This window comes from Acartia tonsa, chromosome 3, assembly GCF_053477335.1.
Source record: "Acartia tonsa isolate MP-2025a chromosome 3, ASM5347733v1, whole genome shotgun sequence".
In the NCBI taxonomy this organism is placed as follows: Eukaryota; Metazoa; Arthropoda; class Copepoda; order Calanoida; family Acartiidae; genus Acartia; species Acartia tonsa.
Window position 1 is genome coordinate 39,558,131 of NC_137262.1, and position 25,335 is coordinate 39,583,465.

Consider the following 25,335-nt stretch of genomic DNA (forward strand, 5'->3'; position numbering starts at 1 on the left):
TATTCATATAAGACAGGGACATTTGACAATAATTTTATCACGTGTCAAAATTACCTAGCATATCTAATAAACAATTACAACTGTTAGACTTTGATATAATATTGTGTTAATACATTTTGTTTTAATAAAGTTTATGTAAAACAGATGAGTGCAAACCGTTTCTTTTGGGAGGTAGTTTGAATATTGATGTGGTGGAAAAAAAAGTCAGGCTTCACAAATTTAAATTTTAAGGGTGGTGTTGATACCCTCCTTCCTAAAGTACCTAGTGTTGTAAATATTTTTTCTCAGTTGCATTATTCCTGCTCTTAAAACATGCATGTATATAAGAATGTATGTCAGGGAGGAAGGGGACATTAGATTGTAAATTACACAATCTCTCATTTCCTGGCTTCAGAACAGTCAGTATTTTTATCAAATCTTAATTGGTCGATTCAGACTAGAATTCAAACTTTTCAACCATTATTATAACCTGCAAATGGAGTAATTCTTTTTACAGTTAAAAGGATTTACATTAATTTATTGTCAACTGTTCTATCCCTTTATATCCCTGATATATGTATGCAGCTGGAATAAAATTAGGTTCACCTTTACCTTCACACTTGGAAATGAAATAAAATTGCAGGTAGACGATTATATAACTATTTGCAACATTCACAAATCAAACAGCCAAAAGGAATATGCCCCGTTTATGCAGAAGAAGATAAGAGCATTTGGGAATAGTCCCTTTCGTAACATCGCCCCATAAGTGGCGATTCGTCGTATTTATAAAATGGCTTTTTATAGGTTATTTTAGGTTAGGTTAGGTTATATTGGGTTAGGTGATTGCCCCACAGGGTTAGGTAATTGGCCCCGCAGGGTTAGAGCCCCGTGAAAAACACGAAGAATCGCCCCATAAGGTGCGATGTTACGAAAGGGACTATACCCGATCATTTTTGTGATGATTTGTCTTTCAATAAATACTTTTGTCGTGTTTTATTAAATTACTTAAGTAGATAAACTACCAAAGCGTTTATATATACTAATCCTGACTTTGCTCAAAACCGCTTATCATAAAAAATGTCTATCTTAAAAAACTCTTCAAAAAAAAACTGCATTAGAAAACGATTGCTATTCTTATTCCGTTCAAATAGCATTCTATAGAAGATCTATTTGCCTGATTTTTACGCAATAAAATGAAAAACAAGATAAATTTCTACATAAATCATAAAAAATGGCTACTCTGATATTTTTCAAATTGAAGGTACAAGGAGGGAACAGAAAAATATCATAAAGCCTGCTCACCTAAAAAGGCGAACTCAATCATTTCAGCGGTTAATGAACAGACAACGAAACCTATAACATTATTTAATAACAACAAAACATGTTTGTTACCAAAATTAATTGTCTGTAGGTAAGGTAACAAGAACACTGACCTTGCGAGGTAGGAAAGCTTGATGTTTGTTTCTCCGCTCAGAACAGTTTCAGCCAACGAATCGTGGATGAAGATAAACTGCTCAAGCGTTTGAACCATCAAATTTCTCTGAAATAGAAATAGTTACGTCAATAAAATTTAGATATTCTTGAAGTTAAATACTCTGTAATAATTGCTTGTCTGTAAATCGGTTATTTTTTTTTTAAAATGGTTCAATGGCTATCATGCAATTAAAAAATATTTCTATTAACATCAAATTTTACCGTTTGAATATTGCTATAAATTCTGAAAATTAAGCTCTAATAATTCAAGGAAAATTAATATTGTATATATAGGTTTGTAATATTTTGTTTTATAACTGTGAATCCTCCATATTTTGAAATAAGGTGAAATCAAGTATTATTGTGCGTCAGTAATTTTTAACGAAACAGATCGATAAAAAAAACGTGAGGAATTTTTTCATAACAAAAGTAGAAGTTAGTCTCAATTTAGGATTTCATGTTATTTATTTTTGTTCATTTTGCGCAACAAGTTTGCAGAATTAAAACATACAACCCCCCCCCCCCCCTCCCCAAAAAATATAAATAAAAACATACCTGACTCCTAATATGGGAGAGAAAGGGGATAATACTCAGCTCCCCCTTGGCCTTCAGCTGCTTCAAGATGGAGTCTATGACGATGTACGTCCCTGTCCGCCCAACGCCCGCACTACAGTGCACCAACAGCGGGCTGTCGGGGTTCTTGGCGGCCGCCGCACTCGACTTTTTGATGAAGGAAAGCAGGGGCAGGGGATTGGCGGGTGTGTCGTGGTCACCCCAACAGGTATACTATCACGGAAGCTTTATTGATTTTACAAAAAAAAAGAAAAAAAGAGCAGTTACATCAAACAATAGCGATGCTATAATTTGACTTCCCAACTGTTTCTTTCTTTTTAAATCTATTTAGACTACTGAAGTAGCTGTACTTCTATTAATATTGATTAAAACCTTTCAAAATGTAAAATTAAATAAAGCTTTCCTGAAAATGTTTAATAGTTCTGACGGGACCCGCAGAATTTTGATTGCCGCGTCTCCCGCGACTTTTTAACTTTGTGTGCCCGATACTGAACGTTCTGAAACAAAACAAAAAATTATTATTTTAAATAGTTGACAAGCTGAACAATAGTTTGAATAAGAGCTTGGCAGCCGCACGTCAGCCGTGACTAAGCCTCAAATTTAAACTCGCTTGAATGCAATGAAAGTGAAAAGAGAGAGTTAGGTCAAGTTTATACTTACGGCTGATTTAAAATTGTAAAAGGTTGATTTCCCTAAGGCTTATAGGCGACTGACGCGCGGCTGCCGAGCCTTGGTAACAATTTACAACACAGCAAATTATAGAGCTTCTTAGTTATTTGTTTCTATGTAAAAAAATAACTTATATTTCTAAGACGCGTAGATACTGAAAAAAATTCATGAATTTATTAGTCTGAAATTTAAATAATTAAGGAATTTAAATTATTTTATATTTTACCTAATTTGTTTTTAAAGGTTCTTATAATTTCTAAAGGAAAATATGAAAATATTGTTATTTATTAACGAAATAACGTCATTTCTCCATTATAAAAAATCTAAGACTGAGATTGATGGTTAGGCTCTGTTTTGGTAGGTAACGCCATTAAACCCCAAAGAGTTAGGTTAAGTTTATATTCAGATCTTTCTAATTACTCTAAATGAGAGTACTTTGTGTAATAATATTTTTTAATCATATTAATCTACCTGCCCCTCTAAAGTACGCTATTGTCCATGAATAATAGTATTCCTTTATCAAACCACCTTTTCCCAGCTATATCAAGAATAAAGGGATTGATTAATGAATAAATTTATAAAAGAATACTAAGGAGAGTAGGTTAAGTAAGACAACTATATGATTAGAATTTGATGATATTTGGTAAAGGGTAAATTAGGTTTTATGTTGTATTTTAAAAGCGCAAAACAAACCTTGAAAGAAAATCAATCAAATATTTTATAGATTAATATCACTTTCGATTATGACAGACAATCTCTATTTGATGTTAATGTAGGGTTTTCAATAAACTATACTAAATACAAGCTAAATACAAAGTTATCATACAACTTATTGATATATAACCCTTTCCCTTTAGCCCTGGACAGATAGATAGCTCTTTGAGTTGAAGAAAAATATCAATTTTGATTTGAAATTCTATTAAACCTCAGAAATCTTGCATTTCTAACCTTTCAACTGTGTTCCCGCAAAAATGATAATTTTTTTGACAGATTTTCAAAAAAAAAGTCGCTTACAGATATGATTACTGAAAATTGCATAAAACAGACAGAATAAAGAAGGAGCATTAAGAAAAACAACCAAAAGATTTCAAAGAGGCAAGAAAGTAAAGATTATGATAGAAAAATTTATTGACAGAAAGGATAATTGTTTTTGCTGTAACAACAGTCATCCTTCACTGGTATGCATCCACGGATCTTAAGAGATATGACAATGGACGATGAATTATATTTATCCCCAATAATGATGAACCAAATTAACCCTCAAGTAGATTGGAATAATTGCTTGATATTTTACTAACAATTAGTTTGAATTAGCCAATGAAGATTCGAGAAAAGTACCCGACGTTTTTAAGTCATCAAATGAGAGAAAAAGTTTATAGTTTACAGTCCAATATCCCCTCCTTCCCTGGATGCATCCATTGGCATTTCCTGCAGAAAAAAACATATATCTGTGTGTTTCTTTCAATACATTTCAACATATTTTTACTTTAATTTAACAAATATTCATGTTTAGAGACATTGCCTGTCATTTTATATAATCAGCATGTATTTTCACAACATAAATTAGAGACAATACCTGCCATTTCAATTTCTTTAGTGTAAAATAATATCTTTATTACGAATTAAAGAGGTTTGTTACATAATACTGTTTTTAAAAGCTTTCAAATATTTTTTTAGTTTATGCAGTTCTATTTATTAGACTTAAGATTAATTATCCTTGACATGGAATAAGGTTTCTTATCTTGTAAATAATTTTTTTTAATGTCTTTGAATCTATAGATAAAAGTATATAAATTAAAGGAAAGTAACTCATAGAAATCTGAGAAATATAATTTTTTGACCCAGTGTAAAAACACAAAACAAAACGCTTTGATTTCATAATAATCATTTTTTAAGTTATTACTTTAAAATATCACTAGCGGCTACGCCCCTAAAAGCCTCTAGGGGCACTTAAGGTAGGAGTGGGAAAAGTCGACCTCATCCCATTTAAAAATTTTAGTTTCAAAAGAGTTAAAAAAATATTTTTTTGTGGGGGAGGGGGATGAAGGCACCCTCCCCAAAAATAGTTTAAAACCTTCCCAGAACCTACAAGAAGCTTCACTGTAAAAAATAACAATATCGTTCAGCGGTTAGCGAGATCCTTCGGGACAGACAAAAAACGCAAAACGCTTACTACTTTATATAATACTAGCGGCTAAGCCCCTAGCATTTAGGGGCTCTTTATTCAAAGGGATATGGAAGGGCATAAAAATAGCCTAAATCCTTACATTGACTTATTTGCAAAAAAAAGTAGCCTTAAACCATATAAGGACCTATAAGAAGCTTCACTGTAAAGAAGAACAATATCGCTACTACTTTATATAATAGGATGATATGAGTACATTCCTTACACAACTTGTCACATTTCTTCTTTAAAGGAACTCTTTGAGGCTTTATTTGGATTATAGGGATTTCTCTAAATGAAAACATTCACTCTCAAATACAGACAATTATCTTTCTATTGTGTATTAAAAACATATAAATTGTTCCAAAGAAATAATGGAATTGTCCTATTAAAGTTGAGCAAAATGTGTAATCATAAATTATAGTTTTTTTTATTGATACTATCAGACTTTAAGTTTTGTCCATAGATTTTTTTTATTTCAGCGAAGCTACTCTATAATTTACTTTGTCTTTCTGTCCGTTAGAGGGTAATTTTATGGGGGAATTTATTGGCTGTTATTTAATGTAGTCTGGTGATGATTTGCATTATAAGTATGTATTAAATTTTTTTTTTTACCTGCCAGAAATACTTTTTAGAAACTTTTCATTGGTATTCATTACAAGCTCACCAAAAAAGGAAAAATCCAAAATGTTCTACAGTATTGTATTAGATAAAGATGTTATAATAAGAATAAGGGATAAATAATATAATTAATTAAAAAAATATTTTTGAAGCCTATCAATATTTTGCTTTTTTATTGGTTTGTACTCAAAATAAAATAATTCAAACTATTCAAAGAATATTTTGAGATTTTTATCAGAAAATCATTCTGTGTCCCTATAATGAAAGAAAAGAGGAGTATAGAAAAATTAGATTATAGAAATGAACAAAGGATTCTTTTTATTAGAAAAAGTTCATGTTTCTTTTTGTGCTCATTTTCATACAGCTAGCAAGCATACCTATACTTTCATTGCAATGAAAAAAACTTAGCTAAAAATTAAATGTAAAACCCAGAGATCTTTAAGGATAAGACAATGCCCAATAAATTTTTTACATCCCCATTGATGATACACAAATTACCCCTTCTGTAGATTACAATTAGTGATTGAAACGTTTGGACATTTAACTAAAGTACCAATCAACCAAAATCTAATAAAAGTCCCTAAAGTTGAAAAGCCAATAAATTAGAAAATGTTATAAATAAACTTTGAGGACCCGTATAATAGATAATCCATTCCAACAAGGATCAATTGACACAAATAAGAAAATGCTTACTCTTTAATTCATAGCTTGTTTTATTCTGAACTATAATCTCTATCATACACAATTGAATATATTTAGCATTGTTTTTATACTTAAATACATTTTTGATGATATATGAGAATGAATTCATTTTTTTTCGACGAGGATTTAGTAGCGAAGGTACTCTATACGTGTTGTTATCTGTACTTCAGTCTGTCTGTAACGATTACGATTAAGATCTAACCTGATTGTATGTGTAGCATATTTTCTTTCTTCCAGTAGACAGACAGATATTAGCCCGTAGATTTCATTGCACAGCACACTTGGCCAATATTTGGCACATTTCTCTTTACCCTCCTCTGCAAATTTTCATTATTGATTATTTTAAAATAAGACGAGTTTTGAAAATAACTAAATGGACAATGCATAATTATAATGTAAATCATTTATGATGAAAAATATTTTCTTCCATTATAATATCAATTAATCTTTTCGAGGAGGTAATGGATTTGAATCTAAATAGTTCCAAACTAAATAATTAATGGTATTATAACAAATGTAATAGGGACAGTAAACGAAATAGCTGCCTTGACTTCAGACAAAGGTTGTGCAATAAATAGTTAGTTATACAAATAAATAATGCCATAAGATATACTACTAGACTTAGTCTTTTGTTCTACATTTTTCTCTGGTAATAATCAATAATAAAAATTTCCTATAAGATTTGTGATCATGACAATCACTTCCACTTTTTGTTCCCAAATCATTCTCCAGAAGTCAGGTATAGTCCGTTCCATAGGGCCCTGAAATAGATAATAATCATAATACACAAAAATAATCGAGACGAATTTTGATTTTAAGAGTTCTAGTTATTTACATTATTGGCAAAAAATTGAAACATAAAATAATATACATTTTTTCAACAACAATTTTTGGCTGTTTTTAATGGAATAAACATATTTACTGAATAATTAATAATTGAAGGGACTGTTTAAAAGCACCTAACAGAGAAGAATTTTGATATTTCAGTACATTAACCTTATGTATTTAGTTAGTATTTTTTAACTCATTCAAGTTCCAATATCTTTAAAAGAAAAATGTAAAAAACGTTAAGCGGCATTCCTTTCAGGGTTCGGAAGCCGCGCCTCAGCCGCGCATAAGCCTCAGTTTTAAACCTGCTTGTGAGCAGAAAAATAAATTTCAGAAAGAAGGATTGTCTGCCAAAGAGCAGTTTTATACATCCAGCTAAATTTTATAGTGATAAAATGACGATTTCAGTGAGGCTTACACGCGGCTTACGCGCGGCTTCCGATCCCTGATTCCTTTCCATATGACGCGCATCCTTAAATAAATTAGATACATAAATGAAAGCTGAAACGTCCGGATTATTAAACAACAAGATAATGTTAAAGCGTAAGTTATTCAAACTAGAATATATTCTTTTATATAATTTACTAACTTATGATGTTGTTATACTTGTTAAAGAAAATTGTTCAAGTCATGTATTGTCCATAAGACATAAAATATGTTGACATTAAAAAACGCCAAAATTGAATGTTATGTTGTGCATTTAATATTCAAAAACAAGTTATGACATTTTAATATTTAGCACCAATATTTGTAAAGAACAAGTGCAAAAATGAAAATAATAAAAAGAGTTATATAAATATGCAAAGAGAAGTGGACATTGGACTGCAAATTACTGTTTTATAACCACGTTATCTTATGCGTTGGCTCAAAAGCTTTGAGCAATTTAATTTAATTGGGATTTGTTTGTTCCAAGCCAGTGTGTTAAAACATTTCAACCAATAATTTTTAAAATACATATGGTGTAGTTTTATTTATAATCATTAGGGATGAATACCAATGTATTTTTTATTGTATTTTACTTTAAGATCCCTATATATGAATATGTAAAATAAATTTTTTAGAACACAAGTCCGAAATAAAATTTTTTTAAATCCACCAAAAACTAGTAATCAATTTTTACCCCAAATAAATTATAATAATATTATTTTGATGTCATGATATTAAATTAATGTAATAATGACAGATTGACATGTATTATCAGACATGTTTGGGTACAAATACAATACATAAATTACATATGCAGGCATAAACAAGGACAATCATTTCATATAGCTGTGTAACAAGATAATTAATGAAAATAATACTTTTTTGAGGCTTGAAAGAAAACTATTATCCATCTAGCTATTTCATAAGTCAAAATTGACCAAGTATAAGACAAAAATAGTTTTACATACCAAAAAATAGGGTTTCAAAGTTGAGATTTTATTATAAAGTTCTAAATCTTAAAGATTTTTAAATTTTCATTATCATTATTCAGATTATAATTTTTGAAAAAGACTTTGGTAACTGTCCAAAAAAAGTTTACTTTCTGAACATTATTTCATATAGAAACATTAGATTTTGAGCAACTGAATTGTATCGTGAAAATGTACATGTACCTTAATTATTTTAATTTTGATATTTTAATTTTTAAAGCTTCATAATAAAAAGTACTTTCCTATTAAAATTTGATCACACACTGGCTTTATTAATGTGGTAGGCGGCATACGGACAAGCCTTTTCTAGAGTATGCGATGCTCCGTGTTTATCAAATCACACCCCGGCGCTAATCCCAGCTTATTACCATTCTATCCAGCCCCTCTCTGGGCATTGTCTACACATCAGAGGCGGCGGTCAACTTGGACACCGCTGATAATGGGAGGGGCGCTGCCCCTCTCCCCTTCATGCCCCCAGCAAACCTGCCCTTTTCCGGGAGATGTCTACCTTCCCCCTTACGGGAACCTACCACTCTACTGCTCACCTGAATGGGGCTCCGCCCCATCTCCCCCACACCCTTTTTCTACCTAACCCATTTATCATCTATTTTGTATATAAACTAGTAACCTTATTATAAATGTATTCAGTTCAAATATATCTCTTTAACAGTAACTACTTGTAGTTCTTTATTGATAGAATCCTAAAGGCAAGGGGCTCTTTTGAATCGAACTTGCGTTGTAGGGTTGAAACGCTTCACCCTACCACAATTTGGTGTCAGCGTGTTTCAATCGAGCTCTGCTAAACTAGCCGATTCTATCTCTGATTGGACCCTTTTGCAAGTAAGGGGACAGTCAGCCGCCAACCCAAGAAGTGTTCCTGGCCGAGAAATTGGACCCTTTTCAAGCAAGGAGACAGTCTATCGACATTCCAGCAGCCTTCAAGAAGCCAACTGACCCGAGAGACGGCCTTTTTAGGCCACTTTTCCATCATTTGAACGCACTACGTAGGCATTTTGCCTGCTGCAGGCAGCTTTGGCCTGCTAAACGCGCCAGTTTGACGGCGTTTTCCGCACCGCTTGGTAGATGCGCTAGGGGCGCGACCACGGTGACTGGATAAATTAGCCCGTACGGCTACAGAATCAAGTCTAAATTGGCATGTGTAGCTGGGACAAGCCCCAGGACACCAAGGCCAAACCTACGAGACGGACAGCTGCGTAGCTGGTCTCCCTGAGAAGGCAATGTGTGGCTGGGAAGCTCTGGCACACAAGTAAGGCCTACCACCTGTGACGGACAGCAGGATTCGAACCCACGGCGCTTGCAGGACGGGTTTTCCCTGCCGCCACCACTTCAGATTCGAACCCACGGCGCTTGCAGGACGGGTATTCCCTGCCGCCATCACTCCAGATTCGAACCCACGGCGCTTGCAGGACGGGTATTCCCTGCCGCAACCGCTCCAGATACGAACCCACGGCGCTTGCAAGACGGGTATTCCCTGCCGCCACGGCTTCTAGACCCAACTCGCGTTGTAGGGTTGAAACGCTTCACCCTACCACATTAACATTATGTCAAACTGGAATTTTAATATTTCATGTTGAATTTATTACATTGAAAAAAAAAACAATCGTGATACCTATATGAAAAAGAAAGCTCCAATAAGTTTTGGACACTCTTAGAAATTCTATTTCCACAATAAGTTATGTGTAGTTGTCACCAAAATGTAAATTCATCTTGGACATGTAGACTCACACACACAAACACACAAACTTACCCACCAACACACACACACATACTTTTTTGGTCTGTCAGTTTGTCTGCTGGAATTTTTACAAATTCGCAATTATTCTTATATTTGGTTTTGCAGATTAATAAATAATAAAGATAATCCTAAGGCAAAACCAGGTGGAAAGAAAAAACCAACATAATCCCGGTTAGGAATATTTACTAATATGTTAGGTTGCTTCACAACATGTTGTGCTTGCTAATCAAAGGGAGGTTTAATATTGGAAGTAATCGTCCTTGTTTGAACACCACTATTCCTGTGCACGCCTATGATGTTGACATTATACATTCACTTTTTAAGATATTAGATGCTTCTTTAGAGGACACTACGAAACTTTAAAAGTTCTACTCAATGATCGAAAATTCCTTTGTAGTCTATCCTATATACTACTAAAGTAATGGGATATCTGTCAGTTGGTATGTATATAAATCTCTTAAACGGCAGTTCTTATTATTTCCTAATTTTCAGGGAAGTTTTACATTGGTACAGTGATACCCCCTCCACCCTCAAGAAAAAAATACACCCTCCCCCCCCCTTCCCCCCCTCCAGCAACCCAAGATTCCTCTATTTCTAATAGTGAAGCTACTACGTAAGTATACTTAGTGTCCATATGTTGGAAACTAAATTATCCTTATCTATACAGTCTCTACAAAGTTTACAATCTCTATGCAGTTTTTCTCCACAAGCTTAACAGACCATATTATAATGAGCAATAACATTAATTTCTTATTGACAAACAGCATAATTTCATTTTTAATTTCATAAGACTTTTAATATTACTTCTGTGCTTTTCAATCAAATAATGTAACCTATCAAAGATAATATTTGAAATTTGCAAATAAAACTAAATGTATGAGTATCTTCTAAAGCAGTGTAATTGTATGTATGTATGTGTATCTAGTACGATGTAGGAGTAAGGAATATATAAATGAAAGATAAAACTATCCTACTAAAACAAGTGTTTAAATGTATTGAGATTTATTTTATCTGGAAAAAACAATTATTCTTGAGACAAAACGTATTACTTTTCTTGTCATGTTTCAATTTCAAAATACTATGTAGTAAGAGCAAAAAAGCAAATTTTAAAAGATTTTTTATTTGGCCCTGAAAAAGATTTCCCCCCAATTAACCTATCCCCATATCCCTGACTAAAATGAATATACCTGTGTCGCAATGTATGCCCGGCCTCTCTGAAAACCATCTATGTAATTGGCATTGATATATTCACAGTCCTTTTGACCCAACAAGGGTTTTAACTGGACCAAACTGTTGTCATCTAAACAAAATAAGAAATACTATAATAAAGTGATATATATATGTATTTTAATTATCTAAATAACTAATAGACGTATTAGAATAGAAGGACAACTGACAATTATAGACCTTCTGCCCTATATATAATAGAGGTATAAGAATAAAAGTTCAAATAACATAATAGTCTTTCTGCCCAAACAGGAGTTTCAACAGGACTAAACCTTTGTAATCTAAACAATAAAAATACTTGTTATAATAAAGTGACTGACATATGTAATCTAATTACAGTGTAGACATATTAGAATAGAGGAACATCTGACTTTTATGTTAGAAATAAGGGACAGTTATTTACTTTAACAGGGGTTTCAATTGGATGAAACCAACCGACATATTTTTTTTTTTGTTAAAATTAAGGTTAAATATCAGACTGGACTGCTGTCATCTAAATAAAAAAAAAGACCTAATTCATTAGAGCAACAATCACTTAATATGCAAGAAAGATTGACAAAATATTTGATATATTCTTGGTTTTTCAAAAATAACAGAGGGGTTTTAACTAGACTATACTTTTGCAATCTGAATTTAAATTTGATTATGAGGAAAAAATATAAAAACCTATCAGAACTGATAGATAAATTTATCATTTTCCTTCTTTTACAGAACAAAATAATTTGAATTTTTCAGACAACCCAAAAGAAATCCATGCATTCTTTGAATGATATTTTATTCCAGAAAACTTTAAAAAAAACTAACAGTTTATTGTATTCAATTACATTCAGACTGCAAGTTATATAAAATTACATTCTTTATCAGATAAAAAAGGCACAATTCTTTTAATTCATTATGCCTATACCAAAAATATTCCCAAATCATTAATGCTTTTTATGTATACTAACCTAATTACAATATTTGTGTCTAAGACAGACCCAGAGTATATGGTAATGAATTAAGTATTAATGTGTAATGCTTTATGCTAAGAAGAGAGACAAGTAAATGTATTATGTTCTTATGCTTACTCTAATCAAGGATAAATAATAAAAAATGCATCTTGAGAGATTCTATATTTATAATTAGATTATATAGATACAAAAACATATTTATATATTAATATGTGTACTGTTTTTTTTTTTATATTAATACACACATCAATCAACATAATATGTATTATGAAAGTTTTTCATATCAATCATATTTAACTTCAATTTAATTAAAAGTCTGAATCATTTTGCACAATGGATTATATACCTACATAAGAACAAATATTCCATATTAGATAAAGTAGTATATAACATTAATAACATTGTATTACAGTTTTTGATCAAGAAATTGCTGCTTATTATGTATTTTAGATTATTTTGATGATTTATTAGTAAAATTTCTTTTGTTGTTGTTAAAACTATATCTAATCTGTAATACAAAGTAGAATGATGTCTGTCCGTCCGTCTGTCCGTCCGTCTGTCCGTCCGTCTGAAGCTTAAGATCTCGGTAACCAAAGAACCGATTGGATTCTACTCTTCAGGGTATATACCTATTGGTCCTGTGGTGGTTTTAAGCCATTTTCTTGGGGGGTGGGACACGCACAAACCCCCCTAAAATAAAAAATCCCCCCCCCCAAAAAAAGCCCCAATAAGTCAAAAAGTTATATAATAAGTTATAAAGCTTTTTAAAAAGTTATAAATACAGAAAATATCTAAAAAAAATGAACAAAATTTTTAAAATTCTCCCTTAATTTTTAGGAAAAAAGCCCCTGAGGCTAGGTGAGAAGCAACTTGTTCTTATTATATGGGATAAAGGCTACTATTTTACAAGAAATTGAATATTTTTTTTGAATATTTTGAATAAAAATGACTTACATGCAAGAACATTATTGTATCTATTCTTCTCCTTGTTGCAGGGCAGAGAGGCTATGAGTGCAGTACTTGGCTTACAGCTTTGCTCTGCATTCAGTTCACAAAACTCATCAGTGAAATTTGTGTTTCTCAGCTTCTAAATAAAAAAAATATGGATTAGAATAATAAAGGTATTAAATTAGTTGCTCTTTTGGTGTGTTTCATTGTTTTCTTATAATTTATCAGAACTTTCTTATTTCCCGATTTTATTCAAGGCTTAACAATGATCAAATTGGTACATGACTGGGTTACTTTCATTTTGGTTTATTAATCTACGACACCTGTCATATTTTCATGAGAAAACTATTGTCAGCATATGAGAAACATAAATATTTGTTATTGCAAAAAAAAGTTACCCCCCAAGAAATTAAAAACAATATAAATGTATTTTTATTTACCCTCTATAGCATGTAGTTTTATCATTTTAAACATAGAACATGCATTTAAAAGATTTTCCTGCTTAACTGAATATAGAAGAAAATTGGTTAGTTTCCCATTAACATTTAAAGAAATGTAAAAATGCCCCCTTACAGATGTGATGTTTTGATTTTAAAGTTAATATGATAGATATCTGATGGAATAAATCTGTTATGCCATATAAACAACTACCAATGTCTTTAAATGTCATGGCCTCGATTTAAGAATTTTAGGAACCAAACTAGGCTTAGGCACAATAATAATTCAATTTGGAAGGAATTTCATAACACTTTAATTTATTTTAATGAATCCAACATGCCTCCAGCCCCTGCGGGTGGAGTTCCCTTTTCTGGAGCTTTGGTGTATTCTATAATCAATATTTTTAGGGAGGTTATTCCGATGTCCTCGGCTTAAAGTTTTTAAGAGAAAATTTGTTCTAAAATTGCAATCCTCTGAATTCCATTTGTGTTAATCTGGTGCTAATCCACTGAACAAAATATTATTATCTCTCTACAGGTTCAATTTGCCAGCTACACACAAACACACATACCTAAACATACACACCCCCTCCCACACACACACACACTCATACCCACTCACATTTGCACATTCAGCGCAAACTATTGCAAAGTAAAAGATCTAGGATAGTTATTAAAAGCTGTATTGAATCAAAAAAATAAGATTTTTATTTAAACAAAAATATCTTTTAAACAGCCATAAAACTATTTGGAAAGCTTATGGCTATTTTAGGAATAAGGTTAAAGTCATAAAGTTATCAATTGTTATTAATTAATTGTCTACATGAAAGTGAAAATTTAATTAATGAATTTGTCAACAAATTTAGAAATAATATTTATATCAGGACTTTTTTGGTCTACCTTAATATATTACCAAAAACTATTAGAATTTAAAAATGCATTTTCTCTCAGCTCCCCATTATCAACCTAGCTACCCATTACCATGGCACAAAAGGAGACAATCCTTATATACACAAGGATATTGCATCAAAATTTAAAAATAAATGCATATAACATTTTCTCAATATCAATAATAAGGAAAACCAACCCCTTTATATAAAAATACCAGATAGCAATATATAAAAATTATTTTATCAAAAACATCTTTTTGTTTTTAGGTAAACAACACATTGTATATTTCTAGTTAACCTATCCCCAATATCTCTGTATTATATAGCAGCTAATTTCATTAAGCAAGATAAATGAAGTTTCTCTATATTTAGGATATTTTGGGGCAATTGTTGAGAAAGGGAGAGGTCATTTTCTAGTAAATCCCGTAAAGGTGTGTGTTATAAGGCCTAAAAATAGTAGTAGAACGATAAGGTGCTCTATATATTTTTATTTCCTATTGAATAGAACAATAGGGAAGAAATTTTTTTTTTTTTTTTGATAACCGTACCTGGAATATCTGAAATTTCTATCAAACGCTTTGTTTGGCTCAAACTGACACAAATAAAAAAAATATAATTATAATAAATCAACCTGTAAAGAATGACTTCTTCCTTTGTTTAATGGTATAGATTGTTCTTAACTTTTACCTTGTACCTATAGAAAACATTATTATTATAATTATATTTTTTTAAAATTTTTGTCAGTTTGAGCCAAACAAAGCGTTTGATAGAAATTTCGTATTTTTTTTAGATAATCCAGGTACGGTTATCAAAAAAAAAAAAAAAATTTCCCTATTGTTCTATTCAATAGGGAATACATTAGGGTTGGGCCGGATAGTTTTTTGGCCGGATACCGGATACCGGATATCCGGCTGATTTCAAATGCCGGATATCCGGTATCCGGCCGGATATCCGGCCAACGCCGGATATCCGGTTATCCGGCCAAATTACCGGATATCCGGCCGGATAACCGGCCAAATTACTTCATATTAAAGTATCAAAAAAGGATATAGTCCCTTTCGTAGCAACGCACCTTAAGGGGCGATTCGTTGTATTTTCAAAATTGCTTTTAATAAGTTATTTTAGATTAGGTTAGGTGATTGCCCCGCAGGGCTAGGCAATTGGCCCCGCAAGGTTAGAGTCCCCTGCGAGGGACTAGAAATAGGAGGAAAGCTACTGTGAAAATACGAATAATCGCTCCTTAAGGGGCGTTGCCACGAAAGGGACTATACCCGCAAAAAAAATTCTTCATAAACTGGTGTTTTATATTATACTAGCGGCTGCGTCCCTAGTATCTAGGGATATTAGAAAGGACATGAAAGTGCAGAAAAATAACTTAAAACCTTACCACGACTTTTTTATAAAAATTAAACGGACTAAAACCACCCTGGGACCTAAAAAGAAGAACCATATCGAACCATATCGGTTAATCAGTTAGCGAGATCCTTCGCTACAGACAAAAAAAAGCTTACTACTTTATATAATAGGATAAAATTAAGGTAAAAACTTAAAAATTAAGTAACTATTAAATCTCCATAGCAAATAAATCTAATTAACTATTGCTACCCTCAATATGTAATATCAACCCCTAACCCCTGTATAAAAGGTAGAGGGCTACAACTGAGTGACTTTCGAAATGTGGGTATGAAACTTAACTAAGAGTTGAAAATTTTTAATACCTCCTTCCTGGCGGGCACAGGATGCCAGCAAATCTGGTAAGGTCATTCAGGTAAAAAGTAAAAATATTTTTTTACTTAAACAAAGCATTTCATGTTATCTAATACTAAAATATCCTATAGTCGTACATCCTCAATAGATGTTCAAGTCGATTTCAGGTTCCAGGTATAATCCTGCAAGTTCTGAACCTCCAGGTCTCCAGAAATCTTTAAACGGTTTCTGTGACCGCAACTTTTTACTTGAAGATTTCAAATTTTAAACTTAGGCTTTTTTATATATCTTCATGACTTATTACAATTTCATAAAATCCGTTGCCGTTTACCTGCCAACCTTCGGTTTGCGGCTGGCAGCTGCCAAGTACTGCTGCCACCGCCAAAATTTATGTTTTGAGATTTCTAATATATAATTTACATAAAGATAAACATATTCAGAAAAAAATTTTCTTCTAGCTTCAATAATAAGAAAATTACAGCCATTTAAGATTAAAAAAAACAGAGATTTTTGTTGCAAAATATAAAAGATTATATTGCCGGATATCCGGCCGGATAGTTTCAATATCCGGTATCCGGCCGGATATTGAAAATGGCCGGATATCCGGCCGGATATCCGGCCACACCGGATATCCGGCCCAACCCTAGAATACATATATCTAGAGCACCTTATCGTTCTACTACTATTTTTAGGCCTTATAACACACACCTTTACGGGATTTACTAGAAAATGACCTCTCCCTTTGTAAAAATTTTTGGTAAAAAGAAACATAGCAAAGTATATAAAACAAAGACAAAGAAAATATACAAGGTTGACATCATCAATAAGTAGCGAAGCAGATGTTTGGTTTCATATATGTTTTTAATATTTATATTTTGTGGCATAACTGACAGACAAACGGACCGAGTAAATTATATACTGAATGCTCATTGGTAAATGGAACATTCACAAAAAAATCATCCGTAAATCTTGTATAGCAGTTGAAAAAAACTGCATTTCATGTGCACCGTGATGTTTGAACAGACAGACAAAGTGTATTACAGAGTAGCTATTATAAATAAATTAATTATAAATACTGAATTAACAGGACGTTTTTTTTGTTAATCTGTATGTTTATACCCGATATGATCTCGAAACGGCTGAATCTATCGTTCTACAATTTTCAGGTTTTCAGTTTTGCATTGGCCAAGGAGGGTTTGTAGCTATTTGACAAAGAAAAAAAAATATTGTGTGGGTTTCTCCCCTCTACAATCTTTGATTAAAGTAACAAATGGCCAGGGCCAAAGACACTAGCTTGCATAATATAATTGGCTTTTTCCATACAAGACCAACAGAAGCAAAAATAAGAGCAAGAAGCATATCAAAACACAGAAAATTATATTTTCATATTTTTCCTTTTTACAAGCTCTCAAATAATTGCCAGACATTTTACGACACAATAAGACTTGTATCTTTAGATGGAAGAGTAGCTCATCTACAATCTTGTCTGTCTGTATGTCGGTAATTGATTTTTTTTGTGTAAAACTATTCTTCTATAATTTCTTTCAAACATTTAACGGCTCAATAAGAATAAATCTTTAGATGTAAAGCTTTATGAATTAATTACAAAAGCCGTTGCCATCCCCCTAACCTCAAACACCTAATGATTTTTATTTGTTTATTTTATTTTATTCACTATGCCACATTAACATCTTGTCATCCTTTTTTATATGGTCGAAAAAAAAATAAATAAACTAATATGATAGTTTCATATATGTTGTATGTAGATTGTTTATTGTATGAAGACAGACACATAAAAGCTAAAAACACAATTTCTAGTATTTCAAGAACAAATGTAGCTGCACTAAAAAGTTATATACATATAAGTATAACCAAATATTCTTAATTATTTCGCATTAATATATATTAGGTAGTAATTAACAAAATACATATATTTTTAATATTTATATAACTTTTTATCAGTCTAGAGTTATCTAATTAAGAAATTATGTTCTATAGAGCTAGATAACAATAAACAATAATGTTAAGGCTCATAGAAATACAGCTAGGCGTAGACAATTTAGTTAAGATTTATAATAATTCCTATTATAGCGTAAAGATTTTTTTTTGTCTGTAGCTTAAGATAATGTTAACTACTGAAATAATTTGTAGGTAAGTTTGACATAGATCCTAGGCTGGTTTTAAGCTATTTTACTGTAAGAATTAAGTCTTGGAATGGTTCTAGGCTGTTTTTGCCTTTTTTTACCTTAGAATTCAGAGCTCCTAGATGAAAAAAAACAAATTTAGCAAAATTCAAATTTTTAAATATTCTTTTAAAAGGATGTATTTTATTAAAAAGTAAAAGGAACTTTATAGAACATGCACTGCGTGTTATAAATAATATAAGAAGTAAAGAAATAACTACATACATTATTATATTCCTTAATAATACAATTATAGAATATATTTTTGTATTTTGTCTTTTTCACTGATATTCAATATGTATATCTATTCAGGAAGAAAGAGATATCTCAATAGAAAATAAATTACTTAAAAATTAACATTGTTATCTTTAATATAAAACACAGATAGATTTGTTGATCTTATTCATATGGCATAGTCTAATAATTACTATTGTCATAATATCAATTCAGGACAATTACATAACAAATTGTTAAAAGGTATTAATTCATTAAAGATAAAGAATTTCGTTAAACAATCTTTGTCAAAGGCACTAGCTATTAAAAAATGTGTTATCCACGCATCTTACATGGTTGCATTTACTATTTATTAAAAGAAGTCTTAAACACAACATAAAATATTAACAATGCATTTTGAGCCCAGATTCGAGTCAATCTCTCAATAAAAGTTTTTTTTCTTCTCTATTTAACTTTCCCCGTGTCTCTGAGTACTACAGACAAAGATATTGTCAGTGTAGTTTTTTGGCATACTTAGTTACAATCTGAGACACATTATATCATTCTTACTTTCACTTGGAGAATTATGTCGGCATAATTCTTGTATTAAATATTTAGTGGTTAATAATATACTATTTAAGCTTAAAAGTTATAGTTTTAATCAATGCATTTGTCTTCTTATATCATTGTAATGCAGTGGCGTTCTCAGAGTTTGCTAGGGGGTGGCGTAAAATTCTTTCTAAAGTTTTCCACCAAAATTATGTGTACATAAATTTATCGTCCACTGTCCCATCTCACAAAATACCTGGCCAAATCTGGCAATTCATCTCAACTTATATGTAAATTATATCGCCAGTTAGTTTATTCTAAAACAATGCTTACAAAAATACGATTAAAAGATATTATTTCGAAGTTCGGGTAGTTCTTAAAAATCTAAAAGTGTTTGATTGGCTTATTTTTATGTGAATTCTTTATCCATCAATGTTAACAACAGCTTAATTATCATTAGCTAGCTAAAAAAATATTGTATTGTCTAAATTATATAAAAGGAAGGAAATAAAAAAAAGATTAGGTTTGCCTCCTATGTATAATTTATTTTTGGTGCACATTCAAACAAAATAATGAAAAAAATTAGTTAATGTTAAATTAGCATTCCTTCCTTTTAGTAGAAGCTACTATATAATTTGACATGTTCGTCTGTATGCCCGTTTGAAATGTCTTGTGGGAATATATAAACAAAGGTTATATCTTCCTCCATAAAAAGTTAGATTTAAAAATATGAAGTATAAAACAAAATTAAAAGACACAAAATTATGCTAATGTAAAATAAAAATTATTTGATAATGTAGGAACATATTTGATACATAATGTATAATTTTTGGTTTCCGCTGACACTCAAGAAAAATGTCATTTAGGCCCCAAACATCATAATTCATAATAATAGTCAGATACTTTAAAATGTAAAAAAAATATTTGCTGATTATATTTTCTTTTTTTCTTTCTAGGAGTTGTTAGAATAATTCAAAAAGCATTTCAATCTTAAATATTAACTCTTTCAAAAATTTGTAGATTAAATTCCCCTCTGTCCCCCTAACATATTTACATGTCCTATTTATTTTGTTTTAAAAAATGTTTGTTAAACTTAATAATGATAAGTTTTCTTTACTATAAATTTTTAAGTAACGGTCTTATATTTGTAAATGGGTTTAAATTTAGAAAGTGAAAGTTTCGGTTTCCTACCAAAGATATTTTAAACATTTCTCAGACTTTTTATTATTTTTTGTTTGCTTAGAACAATTTGGTTCTTAGATAATCTTTTTCCTGGGGATTTTTTTACCAATACTAGTTCATTTTCAGCATTTAAGTGAACCCTCGCGAGATATTGTTAAAAAAGTCATGAGATAGTTTAGTTTAGGTTTTTCTCATAATTCTAGGTTTTTGGTCCCTTAGATGGAATTCCGATATTGCCAAAATATAAAAAAAAAACACTCTAAACATAAACCTTTTATAAAAGACATACTATACCGTTCTTGAGATAGCAAGCAACAAAATATTCCAAGAATGAATAACCCGTATCTTGCAAACTTATATATATAATGTATTTTAGTGAGAAAATTTCAAGGTGCCATAAATTTTGTTTGTGTTTTAGCCAAATTAAAAAGGATGACAATATCCATAAACACAAAGCTCAACCAACATATTAGTTGACCAAACAAACTTAATTTTTTTTAATTGGACGGGGCTTTAAATATTGAAAAGCCTGAACAAACAAACGACCTTAATATGCCACACAATTACAAATATTTAAGACTTGATTAATATCATATATATGCTTTGCTTATATCATCATGCCTAATCAGCAAAAGAATCACCACTACCAAATAAAAAAAAATTAACTTAACGAAAAGAACTATCCTTAATGTTCGTGCGTACAGAACCTAAATGTAAAAATGCTTTACTTTTAACAAGGATGACAACATCCATAAAAGCGAAGCACTGAAACGGTAGGACAAAGGACATTAATACTTGTATAGTGTCTGAACTGAATAATCAGAATATAAAAGTATAAGCTTCGAAGCAAAATTGTAAGTAAATTTGTTGAAAAACTGCTTGATACAGGATAATGTTTATGGACATACTTACATCTTTAGGGCTTGATTATAGAGTTGCTTCGCTTAAAATATTGTTCTTTGTTGTCCCAGGAATCAATATACCAAATATCAGATCAAACGGATAATTAGATCATATAAAAATTTGTTGTTAAAAAAGTAGAAAAATCAACATGTTTAAAATGGACGTACGGACATTTTGGTAATGATTATAGAGTTGCTACGCTTTCTAAATCGTACCTAACTACTACAGAAATCACCATGCAAAGTTTGAAATCGATAGGACAATTCTAACATGCTTAAATTAACGAATAAAATCTAACTATCTCGGACGGACGGACGGACGGACGTACGGACGGACCGACCCTAATTATAGAAAAGCTTCGCTTTTAAAAATAGATAATTTACTGGTTTTATCTCACTATACTTTACATTGAAAATTTTACAGAATTTTTATCTAATATTGATTTTTTATTTTTCAAAATATATTTATTTGAAAGAATTTTTCTATTGTTTACTAAAAATCCTCCATTTACAGATGTTTTTCTTACCTCATAACCTTCTTTCTTTTCTTTTCTTTAAATTTATATTTTTGTAAAAGTTTAAATTTTTTTGTGTGTGCTTATATATTTTTAATTATCACCATGTATCAAATAGCCAAAAACCTGCCCTGAACTAACCAAGACTACCATAAACATATCAGATTAGCCTCTTAAAATATCTTATTATACACACACATACAACCGTACTACATTACAAAAATATGTTTATTTGTACAAGTCAAAAGCTTCCCTAAAGTCAAAAACACAATTGCATAAAACCCTAGCAAATATTTGCAGTTATGATGTGCAAAAAAAACTAGGCTCAACCTTATAAAAAGAGAATATAAAAATATTTAGCATTCTTTACCCGGTAGAAAAACTGCAGACACACACTCACACACACACTCACACACGCACACACACACACACTCACACACGCACACACACACAAACACATAAATCCAAACAAACTATAGGTGTAATAAATACAACCAAATTTATATCAAAGACTTTTTAAAACAAAGTGCATATTTTTTAGTTAGTTGTCAGTAGGACTCTGGACGCATAATCATGCTTTTCACAAGTAACATTTCTAGATAACAATTTTATTTTGTCTCTGTCATTTTGAAAATTGTCTGTTTTGTAAAAATATATGAAAAATGATAAATTATTTATAAAGTTGCATCAGATAATCAACCTAAATACAAAGATGAAAAAAACCAGGGTGAATAAAACCAAATGTAGCGGGTCATAGAATAGGAAAAGCCATAAAAGTAGAGACAACGAAAACCAGAAGTGGAGAAAAAGGAAACAGTTTCGCTTCTATTGCACGTAATTGTCCTTAAAAATTATGCTTGCATTTTTTACTTTGACTATATATTTGTAGACGTTCTAAGATTCAAATCTACTTTATAAGTGGCCTTGTCTGTTTCTCTGTAACGCAAAGCTTACTCTACTTATCTTTGCATGCATGCCAATATATCTCTTTTCTAAATAATATATGCTCTAAAAAACCCTTTCCCTATGCGCTTTCATCCTTGTTCAACACAGCTAAAAGTATTTTCTATGCTAAAAATCCAGTTGCTCTAATCTATCTTTAGCTTAAGATAATAATGTAAATTTAAAATTAAAATGAATTTAAACTTACATTGTGTAAATGAACATTATGTAATTGAGTATTCTCTCTCTATTATCAAGAGGTTTAACTAAGATTAGTGTTTGCTTATATGAAAGATGTTCCAAAATTGATTAAATAGGGATAATTTAAAGGAGCAAAGCTACAGTATTATTTATAAATTAGTCTGTCAGTTACTTAATACTAAGTTAAACAATTTCTTTCAGTTTTTAATTTCAGTTATTCATTATATTTTAATTAATACTTGGTTCTGTCTCTATGTGTTTGTACCGAAGGATCTCGCTGACCGCTCGAAAGATGTTGTTATCCTTTACAGTGAAGCTTAATTTAGGTCCAGGAAAGGTTTATAACCATTTTGAGGGAGGGTACCTCTACTTTTCCAAGAGAAATCGCCCCTGGAAAAAAACACATTAATTTTTTTCCCTCCACCTCCTCCCGATTGCCCCCTAACAGCCTCTTTTTTGGGGTGGGTAGCCAATAGTATTACATAAAAAGTCATGCTGTTTTCTTTTTGAGTTTTGTCTGCCATTAGTTGTCTAACATAAAACTCTCTTATAGTCAAATCTATTTGTTTAACATAGAATAATTATTATTTGTCTTTATAATACCATTTAGATTAAGTATTAATTAAATCAAGAGGTGCATTCAGACGATACTTAAAACTTTAGAATCCATGTTTATAATATAGGTTCAGTGATATTAAGGAATGGGAAATTGAGATAAATATAGTTGGTCCTATACTTTGTACCCCCGAATCAAGATTTATTCTTCATCCAAAATCTAAGAGATAGTTTTTAATGGTGAAATTCAACTAAATGGTATATTTATAAAAATTGCTATTAAAATAACGTCTCTTAAAAATCTTTTAGCCTACAGTCTATTAATTCCTTTATATTATAACAACTAAAATGTATAAATAGGATCTTACAAATTAACCAAAGGCATGGCTACCATAGAAGGAACTTTTTTTTTTTTTTCTTGATATGAAAAAAGAATAAATTTTTTGTTATAAATAATCTAAATTGATGTGAAAATAAAAGTTTTTACACAAATTAAGTTAGAAATATCTGCAATATAAAATAATAAATTCAAATAAAACTGTTTTAAAACCATAAATTACAAAGTTTTATTCACAATTTTTTCCTCTAAGTGAGAATTGTCAAGGGAGACATATTCAAAACCTGTTCAACTTAGAATTTATTCTTTCTAAAAATATTAATTGGGATTTTGAATAACTGAAATTTTTTATTTTTAAGAGTTTAAGTAATGCCCAACAGACAAGTAACCCTTTCATTGCACGACTTCTCTCTGGAAGTCCCAACTGTACATGGTAATGGGTTAAAGGCCAAGATAATCCCTCTACGCTTAATACTAGTTACACCTGCCATACATAGCATCATTAGGTACCAGTTCTAACAAATTAATAATGAAGAGCTTTCGCCAATTTCAGTTTCACCAATGCCGCGGGTTCTTATAATTCTTACTGAAACGTTAGGGTTTTGAGACACTAAAAGCAAATTTGTCAGCATGCAATTTCTCTCCAACTAAAAGTGGCCCACAAACATACGGTGATCCTACCTGTACATACTGAATGAAGAGGTGGGCAGGTACAGAGTTGTTAATATCCCAGTCAGGGGCAGATACGGAACAGCTGGAGGTGCCGATACCATCCTCTAGGTAGTAGTACGATTCACTCCAGTACCGTCTGAAATATTTTGATTATTAAAACAAATATTTATCTTGCAGTTGCAGTGATTAAAACTGATTTTTGACACCGTAATTGAAATATAGGTTTACACTTGTTTATCTATTAAAGTTTTTTTTTATAATTTTTTTGAATACTTTTAATTTTTTTGTGTTCTTGCACTCTACACGTGTTATTGCTTTAGTATAGTGTGCTAGTAATATTTTTTGTAATATCTAAAAGGTACAGCAAATATGTTTGCAATACTCTACAAAAAAAATGCATAAAAAAAAGAATTTGTTATGAATAAATAATAAGAAATGAATAAATATGAGACATATTCAGGACATGAGACTTCTCCTTTATTTCATTCAACATGTATTGATATTATGAAAAGTATTAAGGGATCTACAGGGATAAGACAATGGCCGATAAAGTTGTTATATATATAAATATAATATAAAACTTTGGGGACTAGTGTAATAAACAGCCCATTGTACCCTCTCGCTCAGAAAAGTATTCCATTCATGAAATTGTATGAAAAGGCGATCTGTTTTTCATTATAACACTCTTCGCTTAATTAAAACATTACAAAAATTTACACAAATAGGTGTAAAAAATCTGGAAAGG

At 31.1% G+C, this 25,335-nt stretch overlaps 1 protein-coding gene across 1 annotated transcript in view; it reads right to left on the reverse strand.

The window, feature by feature from the left end:
* The window catches only part of LOC145314871 (putative receptor-type tyrosine-protein phosphatase mosPTP-1), a 122,417-nt gene that overhangs the window by 11,467 nt on the left and 85,615 nt on the right, over window positions 1-25,335 (reverse strand). Inside the window, exons 18-25 of the mRNA XM_080154950.1 lie at window positions 24,600-24,726; window positions 13,312-13,444; window positions 11,368-11,480; window positions 6,855-6,942; window positions 6,384-6,498; window positions 2,429-2,522; window positions 2,008-2,238; window positions 1,413-1,519 (exon numbers count right to left, since the gene is read on the reverse strand). Coding sequence (XP_080011076.1) covers window positions 1,413-1,519; window positions 2,008-2,238; window positions 2,429-2,522; window positions 6,384-6,498; window positions 6,855-6,942; window positions 11,368-11,480; window positions 13,312-13,444; window positions 24,600-24,726 — 1,008 coding nt within the window. The remainder of the gene's footprint in view (window positions 1-1,412; window positions 1,520-2,007; window positions 2,239-2,428; window positions 2,523-6,383; window positions 6,499-6,854; window positions 6,943-11,367; window positions 11,481-13,311; window positions 13,445-24,599; window positions 24,727-25,335) is intronic.